We start from the raw sequence: 15,107 nt of genomic DNA on the forward strand, positions 1-15,107 counted from the left end.
GCCTTTTCCATAAGAACATCAAAGAAGAATGTTGTTCATTCTGTTACCAGATGCTCCAACTTCATCTGTTCAGATTCATATGGCAGCTTAAGCCATTGAAATATATCTGGTAACAGTGGCCACTGCATGCTTTTTGCATCTTTTTTTGTTTCTGCTGAGACTCTGTCATAAAAAGGCCTAAATTGGAACCCTATTTAATGCTAGAATGTTCTTGAAACTCCTGTTTAATAGTAGTATGCTGTAGGAACTCCACCCTAATACTAGAATTATTTTTATTGTTTACTAATCACTTAGCCAGTTAAGAACCATGTGCAAGTGTATGAACATGGCAACAATACAAAAGAAATGTTTAGAATGGAGTAACCTCTAAATGTTTCACAATCAGACCAAAATTTCACATGTAAGCAAGCTATCCTTAATGGCCTTATGAAGAAATGATTCTACAAACATTAACTCTTTTCATTCACCCATCCTGGAGTGAGTGTTTGGAAGTAGTCTGTATAATTAAATCTGAAGTCCACTCTGTTTTTTTCTACCTCTGAAGGATGTTGGCCACTTGCATTTTATGCTAGTGTCCTGTCCAGAGTAAGGTGTAATTTCCAAAGTCCAGTGGTCACAGGAATATGCTGCCTGTTTAGCATCCATGATATAAACCATTCAAGAGACCTCTTGACTCGCAATCTCCTAATTGGCTATTCCTTCTACAGCTTTATAAGGAGGAAAGTGCAATTTGTTTCCAGTGCACCCACCTAGATGCCAATGAATGGGAAATAGGAATTGATGGCATGTTACATACTGTGCCTAAAATCTGTGCCTAATGACTAATGCTCACTCAAGTTGTTGAACATCACTATACAGACCATTCCTCCACTGTAAACCTAAAGATTCTGACGTAGTAGTAGTAGTAGAAGTAGTGGTGGTTGTATCAAAAACCTCCTCTGTTTTCAAAAATAAGACTCATCGTTTTTTCTTGCCAGGTTGTTTTAATCTTGGCTTGTGGGTATCTAGAACCAAGCAACTATGTTATTAATTTTAATACAAGAAAACTGTGTTAATTTTCAGAACTTAAAGTAATACCATAATGTTATAACCTTTTCCTTCCATGACAACTGTTTAAAAGTGAATCAGTACTGAAAAAGTTTAAAACTACTGTCTTAGAAGAGCTAGAGATCAGTTCTGCAATTATTTTACCCATTAACACAATAAAAATGGAAATGTTGATATTAATAGAGCCATGTTAATATCTGTTTTAATATAAGCTTCTCTGCGAGTTCCTGGGATGGACAGTGATGAAGAGTGCAAGACCCCATCCCCATCTCCACATCATGGTCGTTCAAGGCCTTCATCAATCATCGCTGAGTCGTCTTCTGAATCAGATGAAGGAGAAACTAGAGGAGAGGTAATCTGCTGTGTGAAAGAATAACATGTGAAATCTTCATAGTATTTTAATACTAAAATATGTAGGGAAGAAGACCTGATGGTTTTTTTAACTAAGTATAAGGAAGCAAACCTGTACATCTTACTTTAAACTGCAATATATTTAATATGAACTGGATTGCTAAGAAGCCCTTAGTGATTAGTCACTGGTTCATGGAAAATGTAGATTACAAATGACTTAACAGGTCCTTCAATTATGATGAGTTTTGAGGAACATTCTTAAATTAACAATTTGTTTTAAGATTGAGTTGATGATGTTCTTAGCTTTACAATGCTTTTTTGGAAATGTAGACTTGTGAATGTAGGATTTCCTACACTTTAATTTAACTTTAAAATTATTTTGCTTGACATTTTTCAACAAAAAGAGGTAGAAGTGTTCAGAAGTGGTGTTGGGCACATGTTTACAACATAACTAAGTTTATCAATGCTATTAAGGTTTAATAATGTGAGAACAGGAGGAAAGGACTAGCACTCGGATAATGCCAGTGGGAGGTGATAGGTAAAAGTGGCAAACGAATAGGACAGACTACCAAACAGAGATGGTGGACTGCCTCAACACTAATTTTTTTAGTTCCCTCATCCATATAAGTGGAATATCAGCTCCACAAGCATGAACTTGTCCACTTCGAACAACCTGGTTAAAGAACTTTGTGTTACCCTTGAGGATGAGGTTTTAACAGGGAGAACATTATAATGTCTACAGTCTGGACCTTGAGAGAGATGCTGCTCAGGCATCCATGAGCTGTTATAAGGATCTGAGTCATGTAGAGTGGTCGGCCATAAATCTGAACCTGGCTCAAAAGGAGGTAGGAATTTAAGCACTGAAAATGCAGCACTTACAAGTTCATTTCCTGTGCTTAATTCCGTCGGCTTGAAAACATGGCAGTTTGTGAGTATTAGGAAGGATCCTAGCTTGGAGAAACTCATGGTGTTGGGCTAAGTGAGTGTAGCTGGTGTTGCCTCTGACCCTATGTGCAGTCAAGCAGATAACAGCATTTCACAAATTAAAGAGAAGATTGGAGCTTCATGGAAGGTGTTGTGGAAGATAAAAGCACCAGAAGCAGGTGGGTGGCCTAATCAGGTGCTGCGCATTAGGGGTCTGTGTCAGCGCAGGGTTTTAGAAAAAGAAATAGTGAGGATCAGGCTTGTGGATGTTGCCACTGGAAAAGTTTTGTGGCTGTAGGTTGTTCAATGGGAAAACAAGCTGATCGCTTGTTGTTGTGCATGCACAATTAACTTGGGTGTTCCTCATTAGCACTCCGTGAGTCATAAAACAAACCACCAAGTGAATAGGAAAGAGAGACAGAGAAAAAATAAGGAAGGAAATAAAAGAAGGATTGGGAGTGTAAGTCAGTGGTGTTGAGGGGAGGCAAGGCAAAGGTTCAAAGGGCGTCATCCTATGAGTGCCTAAGTATGTTGGTGGTATGACAGAACCAGGCTTTGGCCATCAAAGTGGGAGACTGTGGCTGATGCGATGAAAGCTGTTTAAATGATGCCAGTGTCTTAGCCCTTTAAGGAGACCTGATAAGGTGACCAGGGAAGGCAATAGAGAAAGATGTACTGAAACTGAGGGAACAGTGAAGGATTGAAACTGATTCCAAGTCTTTAGTTTTAAATTTAATTATAACCTTCGTTGGGTCTGCTTATTTATTTGTTCCTACAAGCAGTTGTTTTTGGCATGTATTTATTTAATTATAGAACAATTTATTTATTTAGACACTGTATAATAAACTTTTGATGTACCAGCTTTATTTGTATATTTGTTCTCATTACCCAAGCCAACCTGGTCAGAACTATTGATGTCTGTGTACAAGAAAATGCCAATGTCATGGGACACCCAGGCATCACACAAAGGAAGGAGATGGCAGTTTTGGTCGGGGAATAGCCAGTGGTCCTTTTTCGGGTTACCTACTGTCAACATTTTCTGAGTACTAGCCTGTTCCTCTAACTTTCAGACCCATCTACACCTGGTTTGTTAGAGTATGATTTTAAGAGTTCTGAATGATCACTTTTGTCACTTTTTACAGTATTTCCAACCATGTGCCAAGCAGTGTGAAAGGCCCTATCCACATAACGTGTGAGGTTATAGAAATAAGAAAACAGTTTTATTTTCTCATTTATTTGATCCCAACTAGACTTTTTTGTTCAGCACAAACATAAGTTTAAGGCTAGTATTTCCACTTACTTCAGCAAAGCACAAGTTAGTTGACAATCTTGTGAAAGGATGGTACCACTTTTCCTCTGTCAAAATTTTAGAATGTGGTATATAGTCTTATCATTTTTGTCTATCCAACCTCTTCTAGTTGCACATTGTAACTCAGCACATTAGCAAATTACTTATTTGTCTTTTTAGTTTTTGTGTTATAAGACTTTAAAGCACCATATAATAGATCCCATTTTCTTGTAAAGAGGATTATAACTTATCTTAACATAAATTCAATTTATTTTTAATTTTGTAATATATTTTAACAATATTATTAATTTTATTATTGCCCAAATATATTTTCATGTAAAGCAAATTGGTATTAACATGTATTTTTTTTGTGCAGATGTTTGATATCTATGTGGCAACAGCTGACTACACTCCACTCACCTCTAATAAAGAAGCAATTGTGCTAAAGGAAGGACAGTATGTTGAAGTTCTTGATTCAGCAAATCCATTGAAGTGGCTTGTCCGAACCAAGCCGACAAAATTTACGCCCTCAAGACAGGGATGGGTATCACCAGCATATCTGGATAAAAAAATGAAGGTAATATTCTAACATTTTTAGGTCAATTTAGAAGGCAAAGTAACATAATTTTGATTTGCTGCTGCTCTGTTGTCTGTGCAATTTATGCCTAAGCCAGGGGTCGGCAACCTTTTTAAAACAGACATTTTATCCTAAATGCTTGACCCAAGATTTACAAAGAGCTGTTGGCAACCTTTTTAAAACAGACATTTTATCCTAAATGCTTGACCCAAGATTTACAAAGAGCTGTAATGGGTAGAGAAGGGGGTTTGAGATATTATTTTTTAACATGATATGGGTATATATGCTTTTAACACAAAAACAAAACTTCAAGTACTTATAGGAAATAAAGAACCAATTTAATGAGATTTCTGACACTGCATTTCCAGACTTGTTACATGTTCAGTGAGTAGTTGGAAGTCATCAGTTTTAAACAGGATTCCAAGCTTACATCATTAAGCCAACTTCTTAGCTTGCATTTGATATCATTCATGTTGGAGAACGTCCACTCACAAGAATAAATAGCCCCAAAAATCATCAAAATTCCAAACACTACTATTTTGAGTTGACAGTAATAGTCTGGAAGGATGTTCCATCTATCCATCCATCCATTTTCCAACCCGCTGAATCCGAACACAGGGTCATGGGGGTCTGCTGGAGCCAATCCCAGCCAACACAGGGCACAAGGCAGGAACCAATCCTGAGCAGGGTGCCAACCCACCGCAGGACACACACAAACACACCCCCACACCAAGCACACACTAGGGCCAATTTAGAATCGCCAGTCCACCTAACCTGCATGTCTTTGGACTGTGGGAGGAAACCGGAGCGCCCGGAGGAAACCCACGCAGACACGGGGAGAACATGCAAGCTCCACGCAGGGAGGACCCGGGAAGCGAACCCGGGTCTCCTAACTGCGAGGCAGCAGCGTTACCACTGCGCCACCGTGCCGCCCGGAAGGATGTTCCATGTTTCGAAAATCAGTTGGTCCTTCTATCGACAGTTGAAAAGTTCTATCCATTTGTAATTCATGACTAAAGTCATCTTTTCTCTTTCCAGATTTTCTTGTTCCACGTATAAAGATGTAAATTTTGAGGACCACAAATCTTTGCTTTTCAAGTTTGTTAGTTGTAGTTCAAATTGAGCTCTGTCAACTGTTGGAAACCGCATTTGCCGCAAGTGGTTTTGTTAAGAATGAAAGAGTGGACTTTTCATCTCTGAAATCTTTGAAGCGACCTGTAAATGAAAAATGCATTTTTTTATAGTTGCAAGAAAGAACTTGCTATAAATGACACATTCCAGTAGTTTCCAGATTGTTTTTTATAGTTTTGAAATGAAACAGATTTCCACTTCTCATGTCTTCTGAAAACAAAAGTAGTTGTGTTTGAACAGGGTAACAAAGCCTTTATTTTTACCCAACATTACTGGGTGCTCCATCTGTAGTGATAGATACCAGCTTATTGATGTCAATTTCCCTAACAGTTGAAAATTCCAAAATTGCTGCAGAGCAATTATCTTCACCTTGGGTTTGTCCTTTAAGAGGTGTCGAAGCCAGTAATTCTTCATGGAGACCTTTATTGGAAATATACCAGAATGCTAATTTGTGCAGTTTCCTTCCCATCACGACTTGTGACATGCCAAAGAAAATACAGATGCTGATTTTATATCATTAATCTGTTGATCTGTCACATTACTACCCATTTTAATGATTCTGTCGTGAACAGTATTTTGCGAATAGTGGAGTGTCTTTAATTTTTTAATATCTTCTTCATTGTTGAAGTCAGAGTAGAGGTGTTTGGCCAAATTTAAAAAGCACTTTTTTACATATTCTCCATCTCTGAAAGGATTTCTATGCTTTGTAATCTAACGAGAAACAGCAAAACTTTCTGATTGTTGCATATTTCTCAGAATTATTATATATATATATATATATATATATATATATATATATATATATATATATATATATAATATTTTTTTTTTTTTTTGCAAATGTGTCTCACTTTGTTAAAGTGATGTTCGAGATTAGATTTTTTGTGCTTGGATAACTTTTCGGGTGGCACAGTGGTAGCGCTGCTGCCTCGCAGTAAGGAGGCCTGTGTTTGCTTCCTGGGTCCTCCCTGCATGGAGTTTGCATGTTCTCCTCATGTCTGCATGAGTTTCCTCCCACAGTCCAAAGACATGCAGGTTAGGTATATTGGTGATTCTTGGTTGGGGGACTGGGGAGGAGAGAAAGAGAGCAAGCTTTTTCTAATCTATTCTTTTAATCCTTATAAGTGCCAACGGAACAATAGTCTTCATGGCAATAACTCCTGGGAAAATTGGAAATTAAGGTCAAAGCTGTCTTATTTCCAATTAAGACTAAAAAATAACAGTTCAGAATCAATGTCTCCAAGACTGGACAGTTAACTTTGTGAGCTGGAATGTTAAAGGCCTGAATCACGAATGAAAGAAAAAGTATTCTCTCACTTAACAGGTCTAAATGCTAAAATAGTGTTTTTACAGGAGACCCACTTATTAAGCAAGGATCAGTGGTGGCTGCACAAAGACTGGACTGTCCAAATGTTCCATTCCAGCTATACAAAGAAAACTTGAGGTGTAGGAATTCTTATACATAGAACAGTCTCATTTGTAGTATCAGATGTAGTATCTGATCCTGAAGGGGGATATGTGATTGTCATAGGTAATTTAACTGTAAAGTGATTTTGATAAATATTTATGCACCTAATATCAATGATAGGGAATTCATTCATGCCATTCCCAATGTGAACACTCATAACATTATAATGGCTGGGGACTTTAATTGTGTTTTAAATCCAGACCTAGATAGGTCTCCTGCCACAGGGGTGATGACATCTAACACTGCAAAGACAATTACACAGTTTGTAACTGACCACAACTTATCAGACCCCTGGAAACTTCTAAACCCAAACTCAAGAGCATACTCCTTCTACTCACCAGTGCATCATTGATACTCAAGAATTGATTATTTCTTTGTAGATAACAACTTCTTGCCTACAAGTACAACACTATTGTTATTTCTAACCACGCCCCCTTGATTTTGGAGCTAAAATCACTATGCCTCACATACTCATCTCACAGATGGCATCTTAATCCACTTTTATTAACAGACAAGAAAGGTACAGAATTTATATCCAAGCAAATCATTTTTTGTTTTTGAGACAAATCCATACTCAGAGGTTTCTGCAGGAACACTCTGGGAAACCCAGAAGGCCTTCTTAAGAGGACAGATTATCTCATATCTTCCCCACAGAACTAATTTGGAAACCAAGAAGGTATCAGAGCTAATCAACAAAATTACTAGACTAGACCAAGAACATGGTAGGTGTTCAAGCGGGGCGCTTCATAGGAAAAGGCAGGCTCTGCATTCAGAGCTCAACCTCTTAACTAAAGAAACTAAACAACTCATACTTAAATCAAGACATCATTTTTATGAACATGGAGAGAAAGCTAATAACATCTTAGCCAAACAAATCCACAAGTAAGAAGTTCGCAATGCAATCCCAGCAATCACCAACACAAACAGAGACAAAATCATGGACCATAAAAATGTAATGCATACATTGAGACTACTATAAATCCTTATATTCTACTGAGATTAAAGAAGACAAGACACAATCTAATGTGTTTCTGGACGCATTACAGATACCACAAATAGATACTCTTAGTGCAGAGGAATTGGATAAACCTCTGGCACTATCAGAATTACTAGATGCTATAAACTCACTGGAAAGCAGCAGGCCCTGATGGTTACCCTGCCAAATTTTATAAGAAATTCTCCACTCAGCTCTCTCCCCTTCTATTAACAACATTTACAGAAGCTAGAGAAAATAAAATTCTACCTCAAACTTTTCACCAAGCATTAATTACCATCCCTTCTAAACAAAATAAGGACTTATTAAAATGTGCATCGTACAGACCAGTTTCGCTTCTGAATAATATTAAGATACTTTCCAAAGTCCTAGCTAGAAGGATGGAGAAAGTGTTACCTTCGGTAACATCACAAGACCAAACTGGATTTATTAAAGGCAGACACTTAGCTTCCAATCTTTGACGCCTGCTTAATGTAATATATTCACCCACAAAGTCAAACACCTTGGAGATATTATTATCATTGGATGCAGATAAAGCATTTGACATGGTTGAATGGAACTACCTTTTCACTGCATTGGAGAAATTTGGGTTTGGCCTGAACATTTGTGCATGGATCAAACTACTGTATACCAATCCAGAAGCTTCAGTTTGTATTAACAACATTAATTCAGACTACTTTAAACTACAGAGTGGTACCAGACAAGGATGCCCCTTGTCACCAATACTTTTTGCAATCGCCATTGAACCACTGGCAATTCATTGTCAAAATGCTATTGAGATAAAGGGGATTATCAGAGAAGGGCTGGAACAGAAAGTTTCTCTATATAGCAGATGATATGGTACTGTATATATCAGATCCACAAAATACTGTGTCTGAAAGAATTTCAAAAGATTTATGGTCTCAGAATCAATTTGAATAAAAGTGTGCTCTTCCCAGTGAATTCTCAAGTATACAATATTAGATTGGACACCTTTCCTTTTATCATTGCAGATCAGTTTAAATATCTAGGGCAGTGTTTCCCAACCTCGGTCCTGGGGCACACTGTGGCTGCAGGTTTTTGTTCCAACCAGCTTCTGTTTTTAATTGGACTCCTGGGCTAATTAAGTTATGTGTTATTTCCCAAGTTCTGTGTTTTGGGAACAATGTAGAAATTAGAAAACTAAGCTTGGTATATATATACTGTTTATTAAAATGTACCAAGCAGTTATATGGGAATAATGTATTTTTTTCTTTTTAACAATATTTTCATCTTAATTTTCGTTCTACTTTTCTAGGTGTTCTAATTGTTTAATTAATCCATTATTTACTAATTAGTGGGTCTGATGCTAAAGTAGTTGCAGCCTTTGATTATTCTGTGTTTGCCAGCGTGTCTGATCTGCTCATCTTTAATTGTCATTAATAAGATAAAATGAAGGGGAAAACTGCACAGAGAAAGGGCAAAATATAATGAAATCAACAAAAGAGAGTTAAGCATTTAAATCTATAGCAAAAGCAGAAATATTTCTAAATGTCTTATAAATGTAAAAATCATGCTGCTGTGCTTCTCTGAATGTAGAATAAAAGAAAAATAATACCAGGTAATTAAATGAGATCAGTGTGATCAGGTGTTGTCACTGATTAGGAATCCGGTTGGAACAAAAACCTGCAGCCTCAGTGTGGCCCCAGGACTGAGGCTGGGAAACACTGACCTAGGGGTAAACATCACAAGTAAACATAAAGATCTTTATGAACAAAATTTTGCCTTCTGTATGAGAAAAGTTAAGCAAGACTTGCATAGATGGTCAACCCTTCATCTCTCTTTAGCTGGAAGAATTAGCATTGTTAAGATGAATATCCTTCCTAAGCTTCTCTTTTTATTTCAAAACATTCCAATATATAGCAATAGATAATTTGGTTAGAAATTAGATTCAACCATAACCTAATTTATTTGGAATTCAAAACATCCATGTATCCAAAGGGCCTAACTAACTTTCAATTTTATTCCTGGGCAGCAAACATATAAAAACATAGACATGGACACAAATAGATGAACATACACAGGTTTGGTCAGCAATAGAAATAAAATCCTACAGTACTTCTTTATATTCCTTGCTTGCACCCCAATAAATATAAGTTATCGCCAATATACTAACAACCCAATTGTGCTTCACTCAATCCGAATATGGAACCAATGTAGGAAGATTTTAAGATAGAGAAGTTTTTATCTATGGCACCTCTGCACGAGAACCACTTTGTTCCACCATCTGAAGTTTTAGTTTTTAATGCCTGGAAAACATTTGGGATTAAATCACTTAGAGATCTGTATATAGACAACGTCTTTGCATCCTATGAACAATTACAATCCAAATTTAACTTTCCAACAACACATTTCTTTCACTACCTTAAAATTCGAAACTTTATTAAACAGAACCTGCCTAATTTTCTCACCTCCCACCTACCTCTGTGCCGGAAAAAATATTGCTCAGTCTCGAGGACTCCGACAGCATTTCTGTACTATATAAAAATATTTTACAGTCCCTTCATTTCAAAGATCCAAGAGAAACAGTGGGAAAAGGATCTCTCACTCCACATTTCAGAAAAGGTCTGGAAAGTAGCAATGCACAGAATTCACTCGAGTTCCATATGCACAAAGCATAGAATTATTCTACTCAAAATTATATATCGAGCACTTCTCTCTCATTAAAAATTGTCCAAAATGTTTCCAGGGCAAGATCCAACCTGCGAACGCTGCAATCAATTTCTGGCCTCACTGGGCTACATGTTTTTGTCCTGCACCAAATTAACATCATTCTGGGCCGGATAAAAAAACTGATAAAGAACAATATTAAATTAAAGAGTGATAACAATGCCTTTAAATGCTTTTCATACAACCTTAGTGTCACAATACCTCCTAATCCACTAACAGCAGTGTTTGGTGTACTTCCATGTTGGCTTAAAGTGGAGAAGGACAAACAAACTGTGATTGCCTTTACTACACTACTGGCACATAGACTTATCTTGCTCAACTGGGAGAATCCCAACTCACTTATTCTTACTCAGTGGGTAACTGATGTTTTTTGTAGAACCTGAATTATGTGTATGTTATTTGATTTTAATAAAAAAAAAAAAAAGTTTACATTCAATCTCGGGTACTGAGGAAAACTCTGGAGAGCATATGATTTGACTGAAAACGTAATCTCTTCGAACAGAAAGAGGTTGAGGAAGATGTAAATGATACAGTTAAAAGGTTAAATGCAATAGAGATACGCAAAGGATCGCCTGATTCACATATAGCTAAAGAAATAACTAACTGAAAAATAATACTATTAACTCATAAATACATTTTTTATCTTTACGAATGTTAAGACATGAAAATGTGAATGCGTCTATCATCCTGGGAAGAGCTGCAGCCACGCAGTCAAACAGCCACAGGTTGCGGACCCTTGGCCTAAGCTAAAGTGATTAAACTCTTAACTCTTAGGGTTTGTATCCTGCCTTGGGCCCTGTGTTGGCTGGGATTGGCTCCAGCGGACCCCCGTGACCCTGTAGTTAGGATATAGCAGGTTGAATGATGGATGGGTGGAATATTGAATTAAAATATGTTGATGTAGCAACACATTTTAAAAATTAATAAACACTGTTTCCCTATGGAAATTTTGTGAATGAGTGGCACTGGTTGCTAAAGGGGGCTACCTCTTGAAAAAATACCATGATAAATAATTAAATGCAAAATTTTAATGCAAAGAAGGAGAAAGAATGAAGAAAAAAGAAATGCATATAAATTTTTAATTGAATTTACAGTTAAACTCAAATAATCACAAAGCTTAAAATGGCATCTTATCAATCTGTTTGGGTTCAGTTTTATATGACATGATTTACTAGAATGCTTTTTAAAAAAATGTATTTTATGTACACACAATTGCATTCATTCATTTCTTTTGCCCCCTGCTCACTTCACTTGCCAACCCCCCGGCCTCTGCTGCTCACGTATGTGGATTTCACTTTCACCAAACAACAAATATTTTCCCTGACGGCAACACAAATTAGACAATCTATAAGTCTCTGACTTAAAGTTTAAATCTGAACAATATCTACATACTTCTGTAATATCACCTATGTCCAAATATTTGATCTTTTTTCGCTGTTCCATTATTTCACCAAGTAATAATTTCTGTTTGTGCTAATGCGATCTTTACTATCATTTCTTTGAGACTTACAAATTTTAGTGGTGTGCTTTCATTATCTCTAACCTGCTCTGCATGTGTTATCACGCCAACATTTTTGAACCTCTTTATGACGTTCTACTTTGTTATCTACTCTGTCTTTTATTTCTGGCCCCAGGTGTGGTTAAATCTCTTGGCACAAAGTCTCGTCTTGCGGGACATGAAATTATCTCTCTGAAAAAGTCTGGTCTCGTCCCAGGCTAAAAAGACTTGTCTCGTCCCAGGATTTTTGATAATAGAGAGATATGACTGTCTGTCTTTAACGAAACAGACAAAAATTAAAATGGTCTGGCTGTTAAAACAGTTAACTTCAAATTAATCTGAATGGGACGCAATGCATTCATTTTCTCACTTGTTTATATAAGTTTATAGTATCATTACTATCATATGTGCAGAGCCACTAAAACTTCTTGCTTGCATAAGCTAATCAATATAAAACACAACACCATACTCCAGTGCTATGATTAATGAGCATAACAACCTTACCTTAACATTCAGTAAGAGTTAGGGCAAGTTGTTTCCTTTGCATTATATGTTAAATTATTAAAGAGGGGACAGGAACTATGGGAATGCATTTGCTTTGAGGGTGAAGGGGGATTATTTTAATGCTTGAAGGCAGTGTCAGATTTACATTTCAGAATACCTTGCAATGACTTTTAAATGGAAGATATGTCACATAAAAGGACTGCAGTTGAAAAAAAATCTTGTAACACCTCAGACACTGGAGCTGTGATCTTAAGTAAATTGCATTGCATGACTTTTTAGTGTACACACTGATTCCATGGCAGTGAGAGCAGTGTGGAAGCAGTTCATGGTTAGGGTCATTTTGGCAGTCAATTGACATAAAGAATGTCAGGGTAAAAAAAAAAACAAATAAACACCACACACAAATCAGTTTCCGTGTGTCCATTTTAAAAATTCACAATTTAATTTGTTTCAAAATTGGATGCTGTAATGTCCTACCTCTATACCTGATTATTGTGATATGAGATTATAGAAATTCAGAATATACTGTACATTTTTTTACTTTATATTATCTTTTTTAAGGTTAAGAATATTTTAAATATAAAGTAAAAAATATTGTTTTAAATACGAAAGAAGAAACCATATAATTAAAAATATCATGCTTGCTGGCAAGTTGTACACTAGGTTTTAATCTATTTTAAACCATTTAGTTGAATTCCTTGAGTTCCAGGCCTTTCCTCTAAGTCACTTGGCGTCATAATTAAATACAACTATATGTTTGCAATTTAATGTTACTACTGTGGTTTTTATACTTGGTTAGGAATAGTCTCCTATATATATATAAAATATCGATATAGTTTATTGATGTTTAAAAATGTTAATTGGTTGTACCTGAAACAGAGAAGAAAATTAACAAAAAAATAAATAAAACACATTAATAAAGGGTTGTGAGGATTTGATTTCTCTGCACACTTGGCCCTCCTTATGCCTTTAGTTGTAGGATTAGGTATTGGTTCTCCATTACCTGAAATTGGAAAAAAGAGTTTCAGAAAATGTGTTTATAATTATGGGAGAAATGTACACAGATCTAATTACATTTTATATTGCTTTCTTTTAATTTGCATTTCTCAAAAATAATTCAACAAATTCAGAAATACCCTTGTACCGTACGTGTAACTTATGTGGCACTGTGTGTGTGTGTGCGTGCGTGTATGTATATGTATGTTGTCATAGACGGCCAGGGACGTTGCCCAGCCGGGACGCCGGAAGAAGCAGGGGACCGGAAATGGGACAATATTTCCCCTGGAGCGCAGGTGGGCTGCCTCCCTGGAATGCATGGGGGTCACAGAGCCGTAAAGCTCAACCCTCTGCGAAGACGGAGTCACCACCATGGGGCGCCCAGACATGGTTGGAACCTTGGAGAGCGGCACTTCCGCCACACCAGGAAGTGCTGCCGGACAAAATTCCAAGGACACCAGGAGTGCTTCCGAGTGCCCTCCTGACACTTCCGCCAAACCAGGAAGTGAGGTCAGACGGAGCACCTGGAGCCCATCCGGGTTATTATAAAGGGGGCCGCCTCCCTCCAGAAGCTGAGCCAGAGTTGGGAAGAAGGAGACAAAGCTTGTGAGGAGGGGAGAGGAGGTCATTGTGAAGAGGAAAACAGAAAGAAAGAAAGAAAGAAAGAAAGAAAGAAAGAAAGAAAGAAAGAAAGAAAGAAAGAAAGAAAGAAAGAAAGAAAGAAAGAAAGAAAGAAAGAAAGAAAGAGTTGTTGGGATAAGGCATTGTGGTGCTGTAAATAAAAGGAGTGTGCTTTTGGACATTCTGGTGTCTGTCTGTCTGTGCCCGGGGTCATGCTTTTCACAAAGTATGTATGTATATGTATGTATATATATACAGTATATGTATATGTGTATGTATAGGTATAAATATTAATATATACTAGCTGACACCCGCCGTAGCATACAGCGGTGTAAGAATAAGAACGGAAAACGGTGAGAAAGGAATTCAGAAATCAAGAAGAAATAAATACTTCTTGAAAGTTGCAGTGTGCATGTAGAATTTCCGGCCAAGTAGAATTGCATGTGAAAGTGATAAATAAATCAGGCTTTCCGAATTTACATACTATGGCCATGGCATCCTGATAGTTTTGTTGCATGAATCTTGGACTGCCTGGAAATGTGGATGGTAATATGATCATTTTGCCTACACGTATGTTGTTATTTTCAGCGTTTGCTTGCAGTGCATCTGATAGTCCTTTGTATTGTTCCATGCGCAGATTTTGTTGATGTAATCTGAGATAGTTGAGTCGCGTGCCCTCTGTTTTAACGTACGCATCTACGATGTACTGTTGGAATAGTTTGCCACTGGAGTGCAAAATACTAAATGTATTCCTCATTGCTAATCTGTACGCGTAATTTTGGCATTGAGTAAGCCTTATTCGCTTGGCGGTTATTTTATCGGGTACATGTTGTAAATCTTTGTGCCAGCCAATGTCTCCGTAAGGGAATAAAAGTGGATAAACCATAGGATCGCAATTCATATTGAGCGTGGAAATCTGTTTACAGGAGTTGCCTATGGGATATATGCAAATGTCCCTTTCGGCAGGCGTTTCGCCATTATCTCTGACGAAATCGCTGCAACATCAGTGTGACATGTTGG

The 15,107-nt window shown here is 37.2% G+C and overlaps 1 protein-coding gene across 1 annotated transcript in view; it reads left to right on the top strand.

The window, feature by feature from the left end:
- obscnb (obscurin, cytoskeletal calmodulin and titin-interacting RhoGEF b) overlaps nucleotides 1–15,107 on the top strand; it is a 565,304-nt gene that overhangs the window by 466,787 nt on the left and 83,410 nt on the right. The window contains exons 71-72 of the mRNA XM_051928767.1: nucleotides 1,260–1,399; nucleotides 3,987–4,187. Coding sequence (XP_051784727.1) covers nucleotides 1,260–1,399; nucleotides 3,987–4,187 — 341 coding nt within the window. The remainder of the gene's footprint in view (nucleotides 1–1,259; nucleotides 1,400–3,986; nucleotides 4,188–15,107) is intronic.

The sequence above is a fragment of the Erpetoichthys calabaricus genome, chromosome 6 (genome assembly GCF_900747795.2).
Source record: "Erpetoichthys calabaricus chromosome 6, fErpCal1.3, whole genome shotgun sequence".
NCBI lineage: Eukaryota > Metazoa > Chordata > Cladistia > Polypteriformes > Polypteridae > Erpetoichthys > Erpetoichthys calabaricus.